General features: G+C 33.9%; 1 protein-coding gene across 3 annotated transcripts in view; it reads right to left on the reverse strand.

Annotated features, from left to right (window-relative positions):
- Positions 1-639: 639 nt before the first annotated feature.
- The window catches only part of LOC143248761 (receptor-type tyrosine-protein phosphatase kappa-like), a 61859-nt gene continuing 40799 nt past the window's right edge, over positions 640-21699 (reverse strand). For 2 of the 3 annotated variants that reach the window (XM_076497450.1, XM_076497451.1), the window contains 7 exons: positions 20145-20221; positions 19250-19381; positions 18064-18192; positions 16277-16363; positions 5400-5587; positions 4213-4348; positions 640-3303 (listed from right to left, as the gene is read on the reverse strand). In XM_076497450.1, the coding sequence (XP_076353565.1) occupies positions 3238-3303; positions 4213-4348; positions 5400-5587; positions 16277-16363; positions 18064-18192; positions 19250-19381; positions 20145-20221 (815 nt within the window). In that variant the 3' untranslated portion in view covers positions 640-3237. The remainder of the gene's footprint in view (positions 3304-4212; positions 4349-5399; positions 5588-16276; positions 16364-18063; positions 18193-19249; positions 19382-20144; positions 20222-21699) is intronic. The other variant, XM_076497452.1, reaches the window with a different exon arrangement.

Genomic DNA, 21699 nt, shown 5'->3' on the forward strand with positions numbered 1-21699 from the left:
TGGAATGTAAGTGCATTAAAATTAAAGTATTTCTTTAGTTCAAATTAGGTTAAATATAAAATTGAACTGGATCGAAATATCCTGTTATGCTTAAAGTGGACCCTTTTGCTTCATGTAGTTTTATTTAATTATGAACTCTTGGTAGTGCATTGTGCAAGATATATGTCTGAAACCTAGGTTACTACAAAGTACAAGCAAGAAAGCATGGCATAAGATTGATGTGAAAGGAATATGTAGGAAGAAAAATATGGATGGACCACAATAGTGATGGTGGAAAAAAAGCCATCTGTGTCATCATTGTGACAAAGATTTACCACTGTAGTATTGAAATAAGTACTGTTCCTGCCCTTAACTAATATTAGTGACATATTTTTGTTTAAACTTGAAAGAGTAATTGCATTTTTTTTTTTTTAAAGTTTGTGAAGGTAAGGATGAAGCGAACAGAATTTCATCTTAACGTAAATGCAAACTGATATATTTGCATGAAACCAATAGAACTACCTTCAGTGATTATTTTAACAAGAAATATAATTATGTGCATGGTGGATTTCCTTCATGGTTTGTAAGTAGTCTTTTGTTCATGCACACATTTTGGTGTGTGTTTGATAAAACACACCTCTTTTTAAACATGACATTTGATTTTTGTTTAATAAGCTTTTATTTCAACCACTTGCAGAAGTATTGATGTCACAATTCTACAAGTAGTATCTATTAAGTACATAGAAGAGCAAAATTGGACTTTTATTTTTCACAGTACAATTTCTATAAAACTGGTCAATTCCTTACCATTTTACAAAATAACAAATACACTTTTCATCAATATTGTTTTTAATGTGAGCTGTCCATAAAATTTGGTATTTGACATTTTTACTATGCTGAATTGGTAATAATTCATGATACTGATTTCCTTCTGCTGTAACACCAATAATCGTTTTGTGTTTAACTACTATGTAACAAATAAGAATAGTAAGAAAAATCTAAAACAGTTTGAGTCCAAGGATTGAAGTTATTCTAAAAGGAATGATATAATGTTAAGATTGTGGCAATTATCCCTCAACTTTTCATTTCCAGATGTAAAACAATTTGGTGTTTTAAAAACTAGCTGAATTATCCAGTTTTATATAGAGTTCAAGACTAGATTTAAAGAAGGAAGTATGAACCAAAGTTATCTTGTATTTTCTTCTGTTTCTCAGCATATAGTTAAATAAAACATGGTGTTTTTACTGCTAAATATAGATAGGTAATTTTTAATAACCTTACATTTTTTAAAATGGTCTAAATTTATGCATATTCTTAAGATATAAACACAAATTCCACAGGGAAATGCTGTTGGTATATTTCCAGTTACACTACACAGTATTTACATATATTAACAATTGGTTTATACACCGTGGAAAAATAGTCGTATAAACATAAGTTTAAAATGCATTACAGGTGTTTTAGATTCGTTTTTCATAGTGAGACTACAAAGTTGTGTATAGGATATTGTCAGCAACTAGTTTTAACACCATAAAAGAGAGTGAAGTATTGAGGTATAAATGTGGATCTACAAACTCTACCCGATTGTAATCAAATAATAGGATGAGGATTGTTCATAAAAAGTATGGAGATTTTTTGTGGTGCATGGGATTGATATGTGTAGTAATTTCTAACAAGCCTGTTGTACATCATATAACAAAAGGATGGGCAGTCCAAGAAATGTATGTAGTGTAAGAGAAGCATTGGATAAGTCAACTGAAGCTTCATACTTGAACAACCTTGTTGTACATTGTAGAATGAAAGGATGGATAGTTCAAGAACCATATATGTATTCTAAGAGAAGTATTAAAGGCCTGACCAAGTCAACTCCTCATGTCAAAAATGCAAAGATCGATACAATTCCAGAACGCATGCTTGCACATTTGTTGACAAGTGAAGCCCAGCTTGGAAATACAATGACCAGTGTCTACCTTTACCATCAAAGATTGTTTCACGTGGTCTCTTTCTGCTAATAATCTGTGTGATTATTTAAAAATTATATTGGCTTTCTATTTACTGATAAAGCAAGCCATAATGTGTACAAATGTTATAGAGATAGCTATATAAAAAGTGAAAGTAAAAGTAGCTCTTAACATTTTGATACAAGTGACATTGTGAGAGCGACTAACACATTTCAACATGTCGTACAACAGAAATTGGCTTAGTAACTTATTTTAATACAAGTGTTATGTGACACATAAGGAACATTGTAAGTTATTCACTAACCTAAGGAGATACAAGTGTTGTGACAAAATAACACTGTGAATAGCAATAGCTCTTTAAAACATTTCAGTACAATGTTTTGTTACATATAGAGCTACTAAATAAAACCACAGTGACAGACTAGTTTTGTCATACACGTAGAAAAGCTATTATGTGTGTACATAACCAACCAAAAATTAAATACAATCTCTCACTTCTTACAGTCAAACAGTTCCTGGAATGGTTTTTCATTGCTTTTACTGTAAGCATCACCATCCTTTGAGTTGTGAAAATATACAAATATTTCATAAATCTTTGAAAATACATCTTCAATAAACAATTTATAGACATACAAAGCTCCACATGAACAATAAGATATCTTGATCTGAAAACAAATATCACTGTTAGAAAATATTTCATTTACTATCCATTTGATATACTGCTTTGTTCTACACTAAATGGTTTATTTCTTTGATTTGTAAGTTCAGCCAAATAAGTCTACACAAATATGAATATCTATCATATAAAGTTACGATCAGAAGTGGAGTCCCATAAACACGGGACTTCCTGAAAGTTCTTGTTTTACTCCAATGCAAACTTTTGTTAATTTTTAAGATTTACTATAAAACTAGGTTTTTTTTTCTTCATAAATTTATGAACAAAAATTTATTTCACAACAATAATTATTTTTTTTTACTTTGATAGCAATATTGAAAAACTAAATAACAAAGCCTATGTATTGGTATATGCGAAGTAAATCTGTACTTTCAGAGATATTTTTTTTCAATTGCTAAGACTTTGAAAAACCAAGAAATAGAAATTTCACATCAAACATTAACCAACTTATATGTCAATAAGTCAAGTAGTCTTTGGCATAAAAGAGGTTCTCTCCCTTCACATCTATACTTGGACCAGGAATAACTTGAACCTCTACCAGCGAGGACAGGGGCCTAGCTCCTAAGTTCCTGACCATTTCAGAAGAGCAGAAAAACCACAAAAGAATAATTTGCACTTCACTCATTCCTTATGGAGATAGTGTAGAACATAGTGCAGGAGTAGGTCATAGCAGTACTTGTATTCAGTCTGATAAAAGGGAAAGTGATAATTGGTATCGAGAAGAACAGAACTAGAACTGCAATACATACGAAACAAATACTGGTTACAAAGTGAAGATGCTAACGTTTTCTACTCTTACAACAAATACGTATTCATTATAAAGTTACAAAAATGATAAGTGTTAAAATCTTACTACATAACACTAACTAGTACTGATTATATAACATATATGTAGTTATAATCATGTAATAACCTAATCACTATTATAATAATCTGTACACTATGATACACTAGTATGTAGTTATTTACTACAGAGAACTAATAAAGTAATTCTTATGTGGGTGAACAGCAGGGCAAATGAGTATTAACAATTATACAACAAATTTGAGATCCAAAACGTCATTAGTTATTAATTTTTGTTGGAGTTTAATGAATATTTAAATCATAATAAAAAAAATGTGGACTTTAATTTTGTATTTTTTTATAACTCAAGTGGGTGAGTTGTTGTGAAAAACTTACAAGAATGAATGACGTTTAAAAGGATTGAACTAACAAATCAGTTTTTATGGTTATATAATACAATGATACACCAGTTAGTAGTTTTGATTATCTAAGCTTATGTTTTCTACTGGTGATATACTGCTATTCTTCTATACTAGTCAATAGTTATAATAATGTATTAACCTAAACAATTTAATATGATGATTTGTACTCTGTAATATATTTATCAATATGCTGCACTGACTGAAAAATGAAAAAAGACTTTATTTAATCTATAAAAATGTAACTTAGGGACACAACATTCGTTACATTAAACTTTGAAAGGTTTTGAATTACCATTAAAGATGTTTCTTTAGTTGTTTGGTATATTTTAATAGTCTTTGGTAAAAGAAATCTTAATGAGACAGATAAGATAGTGGCAACTGTTAAGCTTACCATATTTTCGAACAGTTGAGGACGATGTCTTCTAACAGTTTTAACAGCCTGGAAAACATCAACTTCGCCATGCTGCACTACCTGTTCTATGGCTGCATTAGCAGCACAATACACTCCACCACGTCCACGTCCATTTCTGATGAAATGTGTTACACAAGAATGTGTGTTATAAAACATGATTCAGTCATGATTTCTTCAAATAAAATAACAGTTATCAAATAATATATTAAAAAAAAGCATATATAGAATTCACGCATCAATTTAGCTTCACATGGCCACGTAGATTAAGGCACTCGACTTCTAATCTGAGAGTTGTGGGTTCAAATCCCCATCACATCAAACATGCTCGCCCTTTCACCCGTGGGGGTGTTATAAATGTGACAGTCAATCCCAATATTTGTTGGGAAAAGAGAGGCCCAAGAGTTGGCAGTGGGTAGTGATGACTAGCTGCTTTCTCTCTTGCCTTACACTGCTAAATTAGGGATGGTTAGTGCAGATAACCCTTGTGTAGGTTTGCGTGAAATTCAAAAACAAAGAAACAAACACGTCAGTTTAACGTTCTTGAGCATAACAGTATTATATGACAAATACCATTTAAGGAAATACAAAAGGTTTGATAAATTATGTTAAAATTATCTAGAATAGCAAAGCAGCAACATCCTATGTAAACCATAACAAATACAATAAAGATAGAACAACAAGTACCAGAATTACATTTTGACAGTGTCTAGTGTTACATAGGTAATAATACACCATAAAACTATAATTGCTTTTAGAAAAGATATATAATAGCCCCTTCTAATGCAATATATTTGTTACTCTCAAATCATAAAGAGGTGTTCAAAACAAGGTTTTAGAATCTACTTAATGGCACTGGAACTCAAAGAAATACGTGTAAACTTCAAACACCAGGACCATCCAGATGGAAACTTGCAATAAGTCATATCTATGGCGTGGTAAGCAAATAACAGTGTCTTGTAATAGGTGAGAACTCACAAAAAACAATGATCAGTCGCAAAAGCTGTATATCATTGTCACAATTTTGCATGTTGATACTGTATATCATTATTTCAGTTCTGTATGTTAAAGTTGTATATATACCCATTCAATACAGCACACAAGCTTTAAAATAAATTATTTGAAAATTTAGTATTAAATTTACGTGTAACAAAAGACCTGGGACTTACGCTGAAATTACAACTACAGGTCCATAAGCACTCCTCTGACGCCATCTTTCAACCATGTTCATAAGTTCTACAAGAGCATTTGTTGAGGTTGGTACTTTGTGTCCACTTGGCCAACAGGTGATCTGAAAAAGCTGAGTTGTTTTGGGTTCTGCTTTCACACCAGCCATGAGTTCAGTAAGGGAAACAACCTTAACAAAAAAGGCAATGACATATGAATTAGCCAATACAAAGTAAGCCTTCTTTTAAGTCTAGTTCCTGATTTATCTTGTCCCTCGCTGGGATAGTGGTAACTTTACGAATTTACAATGCTAAAATGAGGGGTTTGATTCCCCTTAGTGAACATAGCAGATAGCCTGATGTGGTTTTGTTATAAGAAAAACACACAGAGACACACTGATTCATATTTTAGTTTGTATACAAAGTTGCAAACTTATTTGTGAACAAATTCTTGTTTAAATGTTTTCAGAATATATAATATCTCATAAAATATGGAAAATAATTCAACAGGGCATAGTATAAATTAATCAATAAACTTACACAGTAGAAAAACAAACTTAGCCTCATAATTTAATATGATAAAATTCAATCCTAAAATATAGTAAGAACTACGGTAACTAATAAAACAAAAGGAACAAGGTCAACTGATAGTGTTCATGTATTACCTTCTTTAATACTTACTGGTAAGAACAGTAAAACCAGGGGCCACAAGTATAAATTTTGGCAAGCTAAGAGTCATTTTCAACTAAGATAATTTTATTTTTCCAGGGTGGTTGACCTTTGGAATGGATTGCCTTTAGATGTTGTGGAAACAGTAGATTTAAGTGTTTAAGAGAAAGCTTGATAAACATATGAATATTAAGGGCTGCCTTTAAGAGTTTTTCAAATGGATAATAGTTTCATTTAGAAGATGGGACAGCCAAGATAACCAACAGGTCCCTTAACCTTAAGTACTGTTATGTTAAAGAGAACAAGCAAACAGAAGACCAACCCAAAAATAATAAGCTCAAGAAAATAAACAACAAAAGAGAACAACAATAAGATGAATAACATGAGTAAACAGCATACTTAATTTTAATTTTATTAAGTAATAGGGTATAGGGTCATAATTACTTTTTTAATTAATAAAATAGGCCCAACATGGCCAAGCGTGTTAAGGTGTTCGACTTATAATCCTAAGGTCGTGGGTTCAAATCTCTGTTGCACCAAACATGCTCGCCCTTTCAGCCGTTGGGGCATTATAAAGAGACAGTGAATCCCACTATTCATTGGTAAAAGAGTAGTCCAAGAGTTGGCGGTGGGTGGTGATGACTAACTGCCTTCCCTCTAGTTTTAGACTGCTAAATTAGAGATGGCTAGCACAGATAGCCCTGGAGTAGCTTTGCACAAAATTCAAAACAAGCAATTAATAAAATATTAAATATGATAAAAAAAACTGGTGAGTGGAGATATATTAAAAAAGAATTATATATAAATAATTCTGCCACAAAATAAGATATATATTTAAGAATAAAAACATATAAAATATTAGAAACAGCTAAGACTAAAGAAGTTGAGAAAACAAAATGTACCACATTGTGTACATAAAGTTTTTAACCAAATTACTACCACAATAGTTTAAGTTAAATTAAAGGTGTAAATATTCTTAGGAGTTAGTACTAGAATTCAACTCTGCTTTCTTACTGTTTCAAAATGACTTCTAATTATTAACTTTTACTTGAATTGGAACAACAAAGATTATCAATATTATTAAATCCAACTTTGAATTTCCATTTTTCGTTAAAACTTTTAAAAACAAGGATGTTTTGGTACACTGTTAGAGAAAACTGTTCATCACAAAGTACAAAGCTGTTTTGGTACATTGTTATAGAAACTTGTTCATTACAGGTATATAATGATAAAGAGCTGTTCTGGATGCTGTTACAGAAACCTGTTTGTTACAAAGTATGACAACAAAAAAGATTTCTAATAAAATGATGACACTGAATCAGTTGTTCAAGGAAGATCATTCTTTCATTTCTGAGAGACAGATACCATAATGGTACATTTTTGTTAATTTATGTTTTTCCCTCTCCTAGTAAAAGTAAGAATAACAAACTTGGGGTAAAAGACTTTTAACATGTAGCTATAAATATATCATGTACAGAGGAGAGAAGAAGCCAAATCATTATTATCGAAAGAAAACAGTGATGCTTATATGCTAGTCACATTATTAAAATCAGGGATGCTAGGTGTTTGTACATCTCATAGTTTGGGTCTGAATGATAACTAAGAGACTTTGAAAGTGAAGCCCACGTGTAAGTATTTGTTTGTCATCTGGACATCTTTAAATGTATACTCACATCAAAACATACTAAAACATCACAAAAGAAACAGTAGAGCTAAAAGATATGCAATTTCTCTAACCCAGAGGGCAGTGTGCACCTGTATAATCAACTTGTACTACTGATGTTCAAATGATAAAATAAATCATGTAAGGCTGGTTGACTTGGTGTTTTATGGCACAAAGCAGCTAGGCTATCTGCACCAAACATCCGGTAAAAAGTTAAAAGTAAAGTTGGTAAAATTCATAAAAGGAAATTAAGGTAAAACAAAACAAAGTTTAAAAAAAAACATAAATAGCATAAAACCAATGTTTACATCTAGTCTACAACGTTAAGAGAAAAACTAAAGTAATACAAGGTATAAAGGACTTTCTGTAGCATAACTGTAGTTATCATAGCTTGCCAGTTGGCCTTTCCAGTCCTGGTTCTGAGTTATTTGATGTTACGGCCATTTTCTAATTTCAAATTAAACAAGATAGAATGTGATTCATAAAAGGGAATCACATTAAAATAACGTCTAATGTATAAATTAAAAAATTAAATGGCATTAAAAAGATGAATGGCCTTTAAAAAACTGAAAAGAATTTCCGAGATGGACAGTGTCACCATCACTATTAACACTGTCTAATGTTATGGACAAACCTTGGGACAGAACATGTTTCAAATGGTGCTGTCATTGAGAGTCATAGCGATGGAAAGAAAGTAATATGTGGCTTATTGTGACCCGAGTGTTACACAGACTATACATTGGTGCATCAGTTCCAGATAAAAGAAAATGATGAGTTAAAAAACTGTGACCAATGCGTAGTCTAGTTAGAACAACTTCCTCTTTCTCATCCTTATGGAAGCAAGACGGCCAAAGTTCAATATAGGGTTTTATTTGGAAAAGCTTGTTTCCGTGTTGCTCACTCCAAGTCAACTGCCACATATGGAACAGGCACAGCAGTGATAGTGCCAGAGCACATAGATTTAGCCGTTATGTTGGCGAGCTCGTTCCTGCGAATACCAATGTGGCCCAGTATCCAGTAAAATTGGATAGAAGTAGATGTTAAAGAGAAATGAGCCAGTTGGTTTTGAATATTGGTGATAACAGGATGTGAACTAATGTGAAGAGATTCCAAGGCCAGTAGAGAACTAAGCAAGTTCAGTTTGAGTACTGTTTAGCTTCTATGTGATCCAGGGCAAGAGAAATGGTGCACAGTTCAGCAGTGAACACAGAAGCTGTAGAGAGGATTCTGCACACAACCACCGAACCACAAAAAACCATGGCAAAGCCTACACAGTCACCTGATTTTGAACCATCCTGTATAAATAGGAATGGAAGGATGATTTGAAAGATGTTCAGCAGATAACAAACAGTATTTCCAATCGGGAGTGTCTGCTTTTCTCGAATGACTTAAAGATAGGTAACATTTAGGGACTGTAAGAAGCCATGGTGGGATGGACTGATAAGTAGATTCTGCAATGTTATCCAAGAACAGACCCAATTCATCTAATTGCGCCTGGACGCGAAGGCCAAAAGGAGCAATGGCAGATCGTCTGTTTTGAAAAAGTATGGCCCACCATGGAAGAAAACACAACCCCAAGTGGGATGCTTTGGTAAGTTTTAAAGCATATAGTAAAGACAGTTGCAAATTGTGGAGGTGCAAAGGAGGTTCATGAGACTTTATGTATAAGCTCTGAACTGGGGAAGTGCAGAAAGCATCAGTGTAGTCCTTGATGATGAATGGGGTCCAGCATCTTTAAGGCTGAGGTTCTGGCAGAGCCACAGACCAGTGATTCATAGTCAAGTTTTGATCAAATAAGAGCACAATATATCTTTAGCATAGAACATCGATCTGCTCCCCAAGTGGTGGAAGAGAGGACACTGAGGATGTTCAGTGCTCTTGTACATTTGACCCGTAACTGCTTGATGTGTGGTATAAAGGTCAGCTTACGTTCAAAGATAAGTCCCAAGAACTTTGTCTCAGAGACCACAGGCAGCACAACTTCACCGATACGGAGTTCAGGATCAGGATGAATACCCCATTGGCGGCAAAAGGGCATGCCAACGGTTTCAGAGAGAAGTTAAAACTGTTTGCTGTGGTCCACTTCAGTAAATGGTTGAGGGCAGTCTGTAGCTGCTGCTCAATATACCTCATGTTTGATGACTGACATGAAATGTGAAAGTCGTCAACATAGAGCCCATTTGCAACAGTGAGAGGAAGTTGTTCAATGATGGCATTAATCTTTATACTGAGAAGGGTGACACTCGAAATACAACCCTGAGGGACTCCAAGTTCCTGTAGAAAAGAATGGGAAAGTGTCTAACCCACATGAATTTGGAATCTCCTGTCCAATAAAAATTCTTTTAATAAAAATGGGCAAATGGCCACTTAACCCATATATATGGAAGTCTCACAAAATGCCTTTCCTTCATGTTGTATCATAAGCCTTCTCAATATCAAAGAATATTGGCACAAGATGTTGTCGTTTGAGAAAGGCTTCTCTGATTGACATTTCAAGTTGAATCAGATGGTCCACAGTGGAGCCCTGTCATCAGAACCCACACTTGGTGGGTGAGAGGAGGTTGTTTGATTCAATGAACCAAACAAGACGAGCATTAACCATCCTCTCTAAGGTCTTACAGAGACACCTTGTCAAAGCAATTGGATGGTAGTTTGAAGGAATCTTGGGATCTTTCCCAGGCTTAGAGAAAGGTAATATAATAGCCTGGTGCCAGGCATCAGGAAAAACATCCTCCTGCCAGATCCAGTTAAAAGCAATAAGAAGAATATCAAGAGAAGCAGGAGATAGATGGTGCAGCTTGTCATAGTGTACATCATCAAGTCCAACCGATGTACTGCCAGACCGATGAAGAGCCATAGTCACAGAGGCAGTCAGCTTGAAAGGAAAGGGGTGATTGCCCTGCCTGAGTTTTGATGGCTAAGAAGGTGGAGGAAGAAGCAGAAGAGCTAGAGACACGGCAAAAGCTTTCATTTAGAGTATTGGCGATGCTCTGGGTATCAGCTACTTCCTGACCATCAGAAAGCAAGATCGAGAGGGGGACAGAATTATATTGCCCACTGACCTTTCAAATCTTGTCCCATATGACTTTGGAACTGGTGGTAGAAGATATGCTGGTTGTGAACTTAATCTAAGATTCCTTCTTGCTTCGATGTCTTACCCACCGAGCATTTGTGCGGGCCTGCTGGAAAGTGATGCAGTTCGAGAGTGTGGGATACCTATGAAAAGTATCCCAGGCCCGTTTCTGAGCCTTATGTGCTATGTGGCAGGCAGGATTCCACCACAGACGAAGATATCGTGGGAAACGTGTTGAGGTTTTAGGAATACGTTGAGCAGCTGCTTGTATAATACAGTAAGTTACTGTTGCCACACAGTCATCTATTGATGGCTTACTGAAAATGGCAGGATCAAGTTCTGTGAGAGCAGTGAAAGAGGGCCAGTTTGCATAATCCAGCTTCCACTGTGTCATGAAGGTTGGGTGGCATTGACCACGGCCAGTCTTTCATCACAGAAAAATGATCACTGCCTCATGGATTATTGTCAACTCTCCATGAAAAATGGGAAAATAGTGAAGGGGAGCAAATTGAGAGATCAACAGCAGTAAAAGACTGACTAGGTGCATGAAAATAAGTATAAAAACCAGTATTGAAAAGAGAAAAGCTGTGATCAGAGAGCATACACTCTACAGAATGACCTCTTCCATCAATACCAGCACCACCCCAGAAGGAATTATTTTCATTAAAGTCCCCCAGGATTACAAAGGGAGACAGCAACTGTTCAATGAGAACATCAAGATCTGATTGATCATATGTCTCTCCAGGCAACAGGTAAAGAGAACAAACAGTGATGGTACAACCAAAGGAAACACGAATGGCTATGGCCTCCAAGGGTATGTCAAGTGGCAAAGACAGGGTGAGCACATGCTGATCAACCAACAGTGCCACCCCTCCATGCATTCATCCATCACACAGCCTGTAATTTCTATACAAAGAAAACAGCCAAAATATGAATGTATCGGCAGGTTTCAGAAATGACTCCTGTAAGGAAAGACACACAAGATGGTAGGAAGCAATAAGTGTTTTGATGTCATCCAGATTAGAACATAAACCTCGACAGTTCCATTGTATCAAGGTGACCATTTTTATTTATGTGTAGGCAAATTGGATGGAGAACCCTTCTGTTTATGACCACGTCTTTTTTCTTTACTGTCTTTATTCAGGGGAGGTCTGTTGACCTCCATGGATCCTGCCCTTGGTTGATTGGGCAGATCTTTGCTGTTGGAAGAGGATTCTAGTGACTGAGGACATGAATGAATGATCATTTTGCATCTTGGGGTGGGAGAATAAGATATATCCAAGGAAATGCCTGTAGTTGGAACTGAAGGAAGAGGAACTTGGGATTTGTTGGAATGTATGTAAGGGACAGAGATGGGTGTTGAAGTTGATTCATCACCCTTTTTAACCATGGAGGTCAAAAGACTTTTGATTTATTTTGAGAACGATTCTTTTGGAGGCACAGAGAGATCCATCTGCACTCCCACTGTAGTAGTGGAACAAAGTGCAGCAGCATATGCCTGAGATGAAGTGGTGGACAGCAACTTTCGAGCCTCAGAGTAAGTAATGTTATGAATCATTTTCAAACACTGCACCTCTTTTTCTTCCAATCATTTAAAGCAAGAATGAGAGTAGGACGGAGGAGAGTCATTGCAATTGATGTAATGAGGGTCTGTTTCCCACTCACAAGCATCTTGGTCCTTGCCACCTCAACAAACACATGTCAAGGAACCACGACATGACGTCTTTGAGTGACTTAACTGCTGACACTGGAAACATCAGACAGGGTTTGGAATATATGGCCATACCTCGCAATTAAGATAACCTGCCTTGATGGTGGCAGGTGGACATGTTGATTTTAATGTCAGAATGAGGACATTGGTCAGCATCAAAATTCCATCTTTGCGAGTTGAGATACACCTCACTGCAGAAACACCATGAGTGGAGAAACCAGCAAGAATCTCTGACTTGGGAATGTTCTTCAAATCCCTCTCTACAATAACTCCTCATGATGAATTCAAAGTAGCATGAGGTGTAACCTCAATAGGTATATCCCCAATTGCCTTTGAATGCATGAGGAGTTCACTGTGTTGAGATGTGGATGTTTCCACCAAAATGTCACCAGATCAAAGCTTCTCTACTGACTTTGGAAAGCCAGCAAGTCTCGCTAGTCACTTCTGAATGAAAAAGGGAGACATTTGCCCTAAAGGTTTGTATGAAAGAGAATGTAGGATAAGAAAATGAGGTACAACAGGTGTTACAGATGTTGACGACTGCTGCTCAGAATCTTCTGGATGTGGATGTTTACCTATGGATTGTTTTTTCACTATTTTATTTAAGTTTTTATTTGGGGGATCCATAATAAAAAAGGAAATTTCGGTGCCCACTGACCCCACCTACCATGAAGCCCTATGAGGGGATGCACTACAATGTCAAGCAAAAATACTGCAGCAATGCCAGGGTTTTGTGAGCACTATACCCAAACACCAGCATCAGATGCAATGTCCACAATACCTGTTGAAAACATCCAACACTGATAGTTGGTTGACCCTAGCCCAAGTGGACCAGCCAACTGCCCCAAGTGGGGCCACCCAGAGACTGCCAGTTTACAGGAATTCAAGGCCAAAGTGGTGTGTTAGGGTTGGACCCCTCAACCACCAGGATCCTCTCCTCCCCTTCACGAGTTGCCACCTACAGCAAACATATGGGTGGATGTTTGGATCCCAGAGAAGATAAACTGAAAGAACAGAACCTCCCCTGGGAGGTCCCCTCACCACGTACAGTAATCCACACCAAGGAGAATCATGTAAGGACACAAAATAATGTCTGTTTTAATTGATTATTGAGTATTTAAATAAGAATTTATCAAATAAAGTTTATTTTTTACATGATCAACTTGGGATTGGGAATCATTTACAGAATACTTAATGAGTCTTTACAGATACTCAAGGTGTAAGCTGCACAAAAAACAGACAGACAGAACCTATGCACTACCCACAAGTTTACAGAATACACAGACAGAACCTGCACAGAACCCATAAGTTGCAAAATATACAAACAGAACCTAAACAAAATACACAAGTTGGAAAATAGATAGAAACTACATAGAACATACAAGTTCCAGAATAGACAGACAGAACTTATTCCAATATACATAACCAGGACCTAAAAATAACACATAAATTGTAGAATAAATAATCAGAACCTATATAGAATACACAAGGTACAGAATATGCAATTAGATCCTGGATAAGTTGAAGAATATAGAATGAGAGCCAATACATAATATATAACCACAGATTTTACAGAAGAAATAATCAAAATAAATGGAGAATACAAAAATTATAGAATAAATAATAAACAGATATATAGAATACATAAGATTCATAATACATAACCAGTTTATATAAGATACATAAACTCAGAATAAATAACTAAAGTCTGTGCAAAATAACCAGAACCTATACCGAATAAACAACTGGAGCCTATATAGAATAAATAACCAGAATATACATAATTTGGGTGTTGCAGAAAGACACAACTTATGCCCATTTATTCCAATTATAAAAACTGTTATAATCTAAAATGACAGAAGCACATTTATATCATGATATAACAGACCAATATTGTTTTATTTGTGAATTACTGAAATTAAACTTCTAGTCAAATATAGTTTGTTTTTCAAAGAAAGAGCAAATTTTAATTTGATGAAAGAAAGTTTGAAGCAATGGGTAAACATGCTGGGGCTTTGCCATTGTTGTTGTTTACATTTTGCTACATTCTTATTGTGATGACAGTACCTTTAATACATTCTTATTGTTTAAAGCACTACCGTTACTACATTCTTATTGTGATGAAACTACATTTACCACATTTTTATTGTGTAAGACACTACTGTTACTCCATTCTTACAGTATAAAGACTACTGTTACTATGCTACGTTCTTATAATATAAAGCACTACCTTTACTACATTCTTATAGTATAAAGCTTTTCCTTTACTACATTCTTATTGTTTAAAACACTACATTTACTACATTATTATTGTTTGAAGCACTACCTTTACTACATTCTTATTGTATAAAGCACTTCCTTTACTACATTCTTATTGTGTAAAACACTACATTTACTATATTCTTATCGTGATGGCACTACATTTACCACATTTTTTATTGTGTAAGACACTACTGTTACTACATTCTTATTGTTTAAAGCACTACCTCTATTACATTCCTATTTGGATGACACTACTTTTACTCTATTATTTTGAAGGCACTATCTTTACTACATTATTACTGTTATGACACTAATTTTTATTATGAACAACAATATCATTATTAAATCTTTATTGTCAAGGTACTATGGCTACTCTAAACACATGCAGAATTTTTGCAAGTTGTATTCCATATACAGCACACTCACATTCAACTGCTAGAGGTAGACCATACACTATGTGAAAAATCAATAGTCAGTGGGTTAACTCCTTATTGTGATGACACTACTTTTTTAAATCCTTACTGTGTATGACAGCATCTTTATTAAATCCTTAGTTTGTATGACACTACCTTTATTAAATCCTTAGTTTGTATGACATTACCTTTATTAAATCCTTAATGTGTATGACATTACCTTTATTTAATTCTTAGTTTGTATAACACTACCTTTATTAAATCCTTAGTTTGTATGACAGTACCTTTATTTAATCCTTACTGTGTATGATATTATCTTTATTAAATCCTTGGTTTGTATGACAGTACCTTTATTAAATACTTAGTTTGTATGACACTACCTTTATTAAATACTTAGTTTGTATGACACTACCTTTATTTAATCCTTAGTTTGTATGACACTACCTTTATTTAATCCTTAGTTTGTATGACATTACCTTTATCAAATCCTTAATGTGTATGACATTACCTTTATTTAATCCTTAGTTTGTATGACACTACCTTTATTTAATTTTTACTGTGTATGACACTACCTTTATTAAATCCTTGCTGTGTATGACATTACCTGTATTAAATCCTTAGTTTGTATGAAAGTATCTTTATTTAATCCTTACTATGTATGAAAGTTCCTTTATTAAATCCTTACTGTGTATGACATTACCTTTACTACATTCTTATAGTGAATGACAGTATCTTTATTAATTTTTCATTGTAGTGACACAATCTTTATTTAAATTCTTACTGTATATGACTCTACCTTTACACCATTGTTAAATTATTTTTTTGACAATATTATCCTCTTCTTTCATGGTTCTGTGTATTTAAATTCTTACCTGTATGTTCACTTATCTGTAGAGATCCAAAGTAAAGATCGGTGGTAATAAGATGGAATATCTGCTTTCAGACTATACTGTTAAAACTTGGCTCATAATAACCAAGAAAGTAGAAAAATCAACTGGAATAAGACTTCACTTCAAAAGTGTAGAAAAGATAATGTTTCTTCAGAACAAATAGAAAGATAGAAAAAAGAAGAGTGCAAAATGAGTGAACCTGTGAGCCTTGTTTCTGAAGTGGTCGTGACAATCGGTGCATCTTCGTTTCACAGGACCCATCGATGGAATAGTGGACCAGTGGTTTCTGCGCATGCGCACACATATACAGATGACCATGCAGCAAAGAAGAAGGTCAATAAATATGGTTACAAACACATCACAAACAATGACTAAGCCTAATACTAAAAACAAAGCTAAACACTACAGTTAGCTAGAAAGGTTGGGAACTAAGAGCATCTGTTGACTAACACTATATAGTTGTTTCACACCAAAAACACTGATCAACTACAATGGTTAGTTAAGTTACAACACATCTAACTATACAATTACAATGCACAATGATTTATGTTTAGCATACAACACAATGCTCATCTAGCTAAGCCTAACAAAGCTTGTTAACTAAAAACAAATACATATTTTGAGCTCTATACTCATAGGTGCTTAACAAAAAGAAAGATGGTGCAGCAGCCTCTCCAATTTAAATATTTTTCATGAAAAATTGTTTATTCCTTGCTTTTCAATACTTCTTTACCACCACTTTTTAATAGTTAGGCACCCATGTATATACTTACTATTAGTGCACAAAACAAATGTTGCACTTAAGCTAATGCAAGCTCTACTTTACTACTGAACTTGTATTTCTCATTAGTACATGCACACTTTCTCAATCTCTTTTTTTTTTTAAAAAAAAAAGGTCCAAATATGAGTTCTGGAGCTTGCAAAAACAGCATCATGCACACCATGGTAGTTGACACATAGAAACCAAACTCTTCCTAAGCCTACTTATTATCACAAGATGCATAAGTCCAACCTAAACTTCTCAATTTTCATCAAAACAGAACGATAGTTTGTGTAGTTAACACTTGATTTAGAAGCAAGACATAATGGTGTTATTAAAGAAAAAATGTGTTTCAGGTAATTTAGGCTTCGAGTTTCTTGGTACAATGAAAATACTAACCAGAGAGGTGTGACAACATTTACACTTATTACAACCCACATTACAAATGTCTTATGAACCTACTATACAGAGAAATGTCACATTATACTGAACCCATGTTACAAATGTCTGATGAACCTACTATACAGAGAAATATCACATTATACTGAACCCATGTTACAAATGTCTAACGAACCTACTATACAGAGAAATGTCATATCATTCACACTTACTGCAACCAACATTAACCTGTATTAAATGTTGTGATTATGATGTTTTAATGACAATATTTGTATAGGCTCCAACTTGGAAGCTTAAAATAGTCCACTTTTATGTACATTTTAACACATCTGAATGTTTAAAGACAATGTTATATAAGAAACATTGTTCAACATTGTCAATCGAGTCAAATTTTCCTAACATTCAGTTCTTCAAGGCTACAATGCCATATGACAAAGTACAATTGGCAACCACTCATTATGTCTAAATAGAGTAATATTGCCAGAAAAATATGTAGATTCAAAACCCTGTATGATAATATTATAGTGTTCAAATCTTTCACAAATAGTGGGTGCATAAGAACTACATAGACAATTATATAGATATTTTTTCTAGTCTTATAAGTTATCATTCTATGTGCAGACAAACATTTAAAAATATACAGATAACTAAACCTATCACTGCTCTAACCAGCTTAATAGGTAACATATGATTTAGATATGTGGCATAAAGTATTTTTGAACGTGTCATGCAATTCATAACATTAATTTGGTTATTTTGTGTAAGACTTTTGATCATATAACACCTTGCTACATGTTTTAAATATTCAGAATAAGTTTAATACGTACCTTCTTTGTAACTCGGAAAATATACGTCTTGATGTTAGGATAGTGATTGTGGGAAACCATCTCAACAGTGAATACAGGACCATACTTACGACGCTTCTCTCTTTCTGTTGGCCAAAATGGAGGGTAGGACTAAACAAAGGAGAAAAACTTTAGAAACTGGAATCCTCCCTACTACATCAGTGTTTCAAGATGTTTAACCTTTTATTCAATGTCAACTTTAATCTATTTTTGAGAATTCAAACACATACAAAAAATGTTTGTAAATTACACTGTATGGAAAAGCTGATGTAACATAACAATAAAGTGAGTATCAAAGTGTTGTTGCACAGAGATTCACGACTATAGTATTTACACTTTGTGCCTGTAACACAGATTGTATATCTGCTATATGACAGATTCTAGAGTACATATCTTGTATTATATCTGTTATGTGACATATGCTACAGTACATATCTTGTTTAATATCTGCTATGTGACTGATGTTAGAGTATATATCTTGTTTTACATATGTTATGTGGGTGATGCTAAAGTACATATTTTATATCTGTTATGTGGCTGATGCTAGGGTACAACACAGATTTGTTTTTATTATATCTACTACACTGATGATAGAATATCTTCTACATTATATGACTGATACATTTAATGACACTCCATTCTATATATTTCAAACAAAATGTTTGATTTCTCTGTAGTAAACACAAAGCTACATAATGGACTATCTGTGTTGTGCCCATCGTCAGCATCAAAATCCAATACTTGCAATATAAGTCCTAAGACTTACTGATGAGCCACTACAGGGGTGGGGGTGAAGAAGCATTATATAATGCTGTGAATATTTATAATTCTGGTTTTACTCTACAACAATCTAATATAATTACATTAGATGACATTGAGTTACATCTGTAAACAACCCTAGCATTCCTGTTTTCACTCTACAACAATCTAATATAATTACATTAGATGGCATTGAGTTACATCTGTAAACAACCCTAGCATTCCTGTTTTTACTCTACAACAATCTAATATAGTTAAATTAGATGGTGTTGGGTTATATTTGTGAACAACTATATTATTCCTGTTTTTACTCTACAACAATCTAATATAGTTAAATTAGATGGTGTTGGGTTATATTTGTGAACAACTATATTATTCCTGCTATCATACAAAAATCTGAAATACTTACATTTGATGGTGGTGGATTACAGAGAACAACTACAGAGTTACAATCGTGGTCATACACTAGTGACCATAAATCAGGGACTGTCTTTTGTAATGGCCACTCTGTAATGATGTATTCCTTTGATCTTGTGTAACCCTATGTATCAAATACAGATAAAAATTAAACATTCATATAATATATTTACAAAAAAAAATTATTAACCTGAAGCATTAAAAACTTAACTTTCATTTGTTGTTATTTTGGGAATGTATGTAATAACTATTAAAGTTTTTCTTACAATTATTTTTTACATTTTTAACCCTCATAGCTTTAATACTAGAGTTAGTTTACGATCTTTACAGGTTTGGTGATACAAAAAAATAACCTCTTCAAAATGTCCAAAGTATGGTCTATAGCTGTTATATGCTGTGGTGTTCCAAATGGGTTCAGTACATTCTGAAGGCACCTTTCACTAAAGAAGGCTCATTAGGCTAAACTACAATGATATATTTTGGATATAAATAAAAAAAGTATTTCTTTACTAACCATAACATTTAAGAAGGAATAGTCTCCCTAATAATAGTACAAGCATACTTTAAAATATGACAAATTATTTTTATCATATCTTTCTTTCTAATTTAGACAATGACCCAAAAATGTTTTTAACTAATGCAAGAATCCTCATAAGATTAGATGTTTGGTCATGTATGACACAAGATCTTATAGCTCGACTTCAAATTCTTCAAAATAATTCATTTTTTTAACATACTTCAACAACTGCTATACTAATTACAATCCTGTCTTTTGTGTATAGAAGTATTAGATGTTCCATTACAGATGAAAAACTACAAAAACAAATAAACAAACAAAAAACAGTGCCAGAACACTTTATATTCAAATAGTAATACTGTATACATACATCAACAAAAACTGCATTGATATAATCAGTACTATCATTGCTCTGGAATGATGTCAGATATGGTCTAAAGTTGTCAGCTGAAACAAACGAATCATTTACTTAGTTAAAGTCGTAGTGAAGATTGATATACAAGTAATATAAAAATAAGACTTATAACTTCAAATAAAAAACAGTTTCGTTATTCCAGTCTTTTGCTATTTCCAGTTAACCAGCTTATGGCCATGTTTAAGAGGAATAAGTAATCAATACAATATTTACCAATACAATAGACACATTGCTTACTTCTAGCCTCAGTGAAGCCTAAATATAGGCAGTTTGGCTCAATAAAACTGTTATTTTACTTACAATATTAAATATGTTTCTATTTCTCCACAATACAACATTTTCTGGGTTAGTGTTATGTAAGTAATAAATTTAAAAGGCCATTCCATTACAAATAAATATTGTGCACAGTTATAAACAACTGTAGACTTGCTTATCAAAAAATATTGTTCTTTTTCTTTTGCAAATTGTAACCATTACTAACAACAATAATTAGACTTAAGTTAAAAGTTTAATTTACAAAAGTGGCTCATCATTACTGAGAGTGAGCTTGGTTCCATGTATAGTAATGTGCAACATGTTAGGATAAGCCTAAAGATTAGATTTTAGGCTACCTTCGAAGAACAAGAGAAGGTAAATCGCAAATGAAACATTAACATTTTATTAATTTTCATATTTAGTACAACAGAAACTCAGTGGAAGTGTTGAGTTCAGTAAACAGTTAATATTCTATGTGTCTCCCTTTTTGCTTTAATAACTGCAGACATTAAGGCATTGTTGTAACATATTTAATCAAAGTGTCCTTTGGGATTTTACTTCAAATGTCTCTAATGCATTTACATGAAGTTTCTTCTGAAGTATTTCTTGATTTCTCAAGTTTTTGATCTATTGAATTCCAGATCTGATTAATTGAGACCAGGGCTATGTGGAGGCTATTGCATCAATTGAATTACCCCAGCAGCTTCTTTCTCAGCTCAGTAATTTCTGCTTAGGTTAGAGGACTGTTTGGAGTCATTATCTTCTTGGTAGTATAATCTTTCACCAATAATATGGAAACCACAGATAATGACAGATCATTATCTGTTGATATTTGTGCTGGTTCATTATTCCATCATTTTTGCAAATATCTCCTGTTGCCTCAGCAGAAAAACACGTCCAAACATCACACTAATTGCTCCATACTTCATGGCAGAGGCTATGCATTAAAGTAAGTATCTTTTACCTTTCTTCTGCTGGACATACAACCTATCCTTTGTACCAAATATTTCAAACTTGGACTCATCCATCCATAACACCCTTTCCAATCATCAACAGTCTGGTTTTTTTGTTTTGTCTTTATAGTAAATTTCAGTCTCTTGACAATATTTGGAGATCAAAGTAAAGGTTTTTAACTGCTACACAACCAAATATTCCAAATACTTTGATCTTTTTGATACTGTAGATCTAGATGCTTTTCTGTCATTTGGTACATGGTTGTTTATCTCATGCTTGAGATCAGTGACAATCTCTCTTC

Source organism: Tachypleus tridentatus, chromosome 4 (assembly GCF_004210375.1).
Source record: "Tachypleus tridentatus isolate NWPU-2018 chromosome 4, ASM421037v1, whole genome shotgun sequence".
Taxonomy (NCBI): Eukaryota; Metazoa; Arthropoda; class Merostomata; order Xiphosura; family Limulidae; genus Tachypleus; species Tachypleus tridentatus.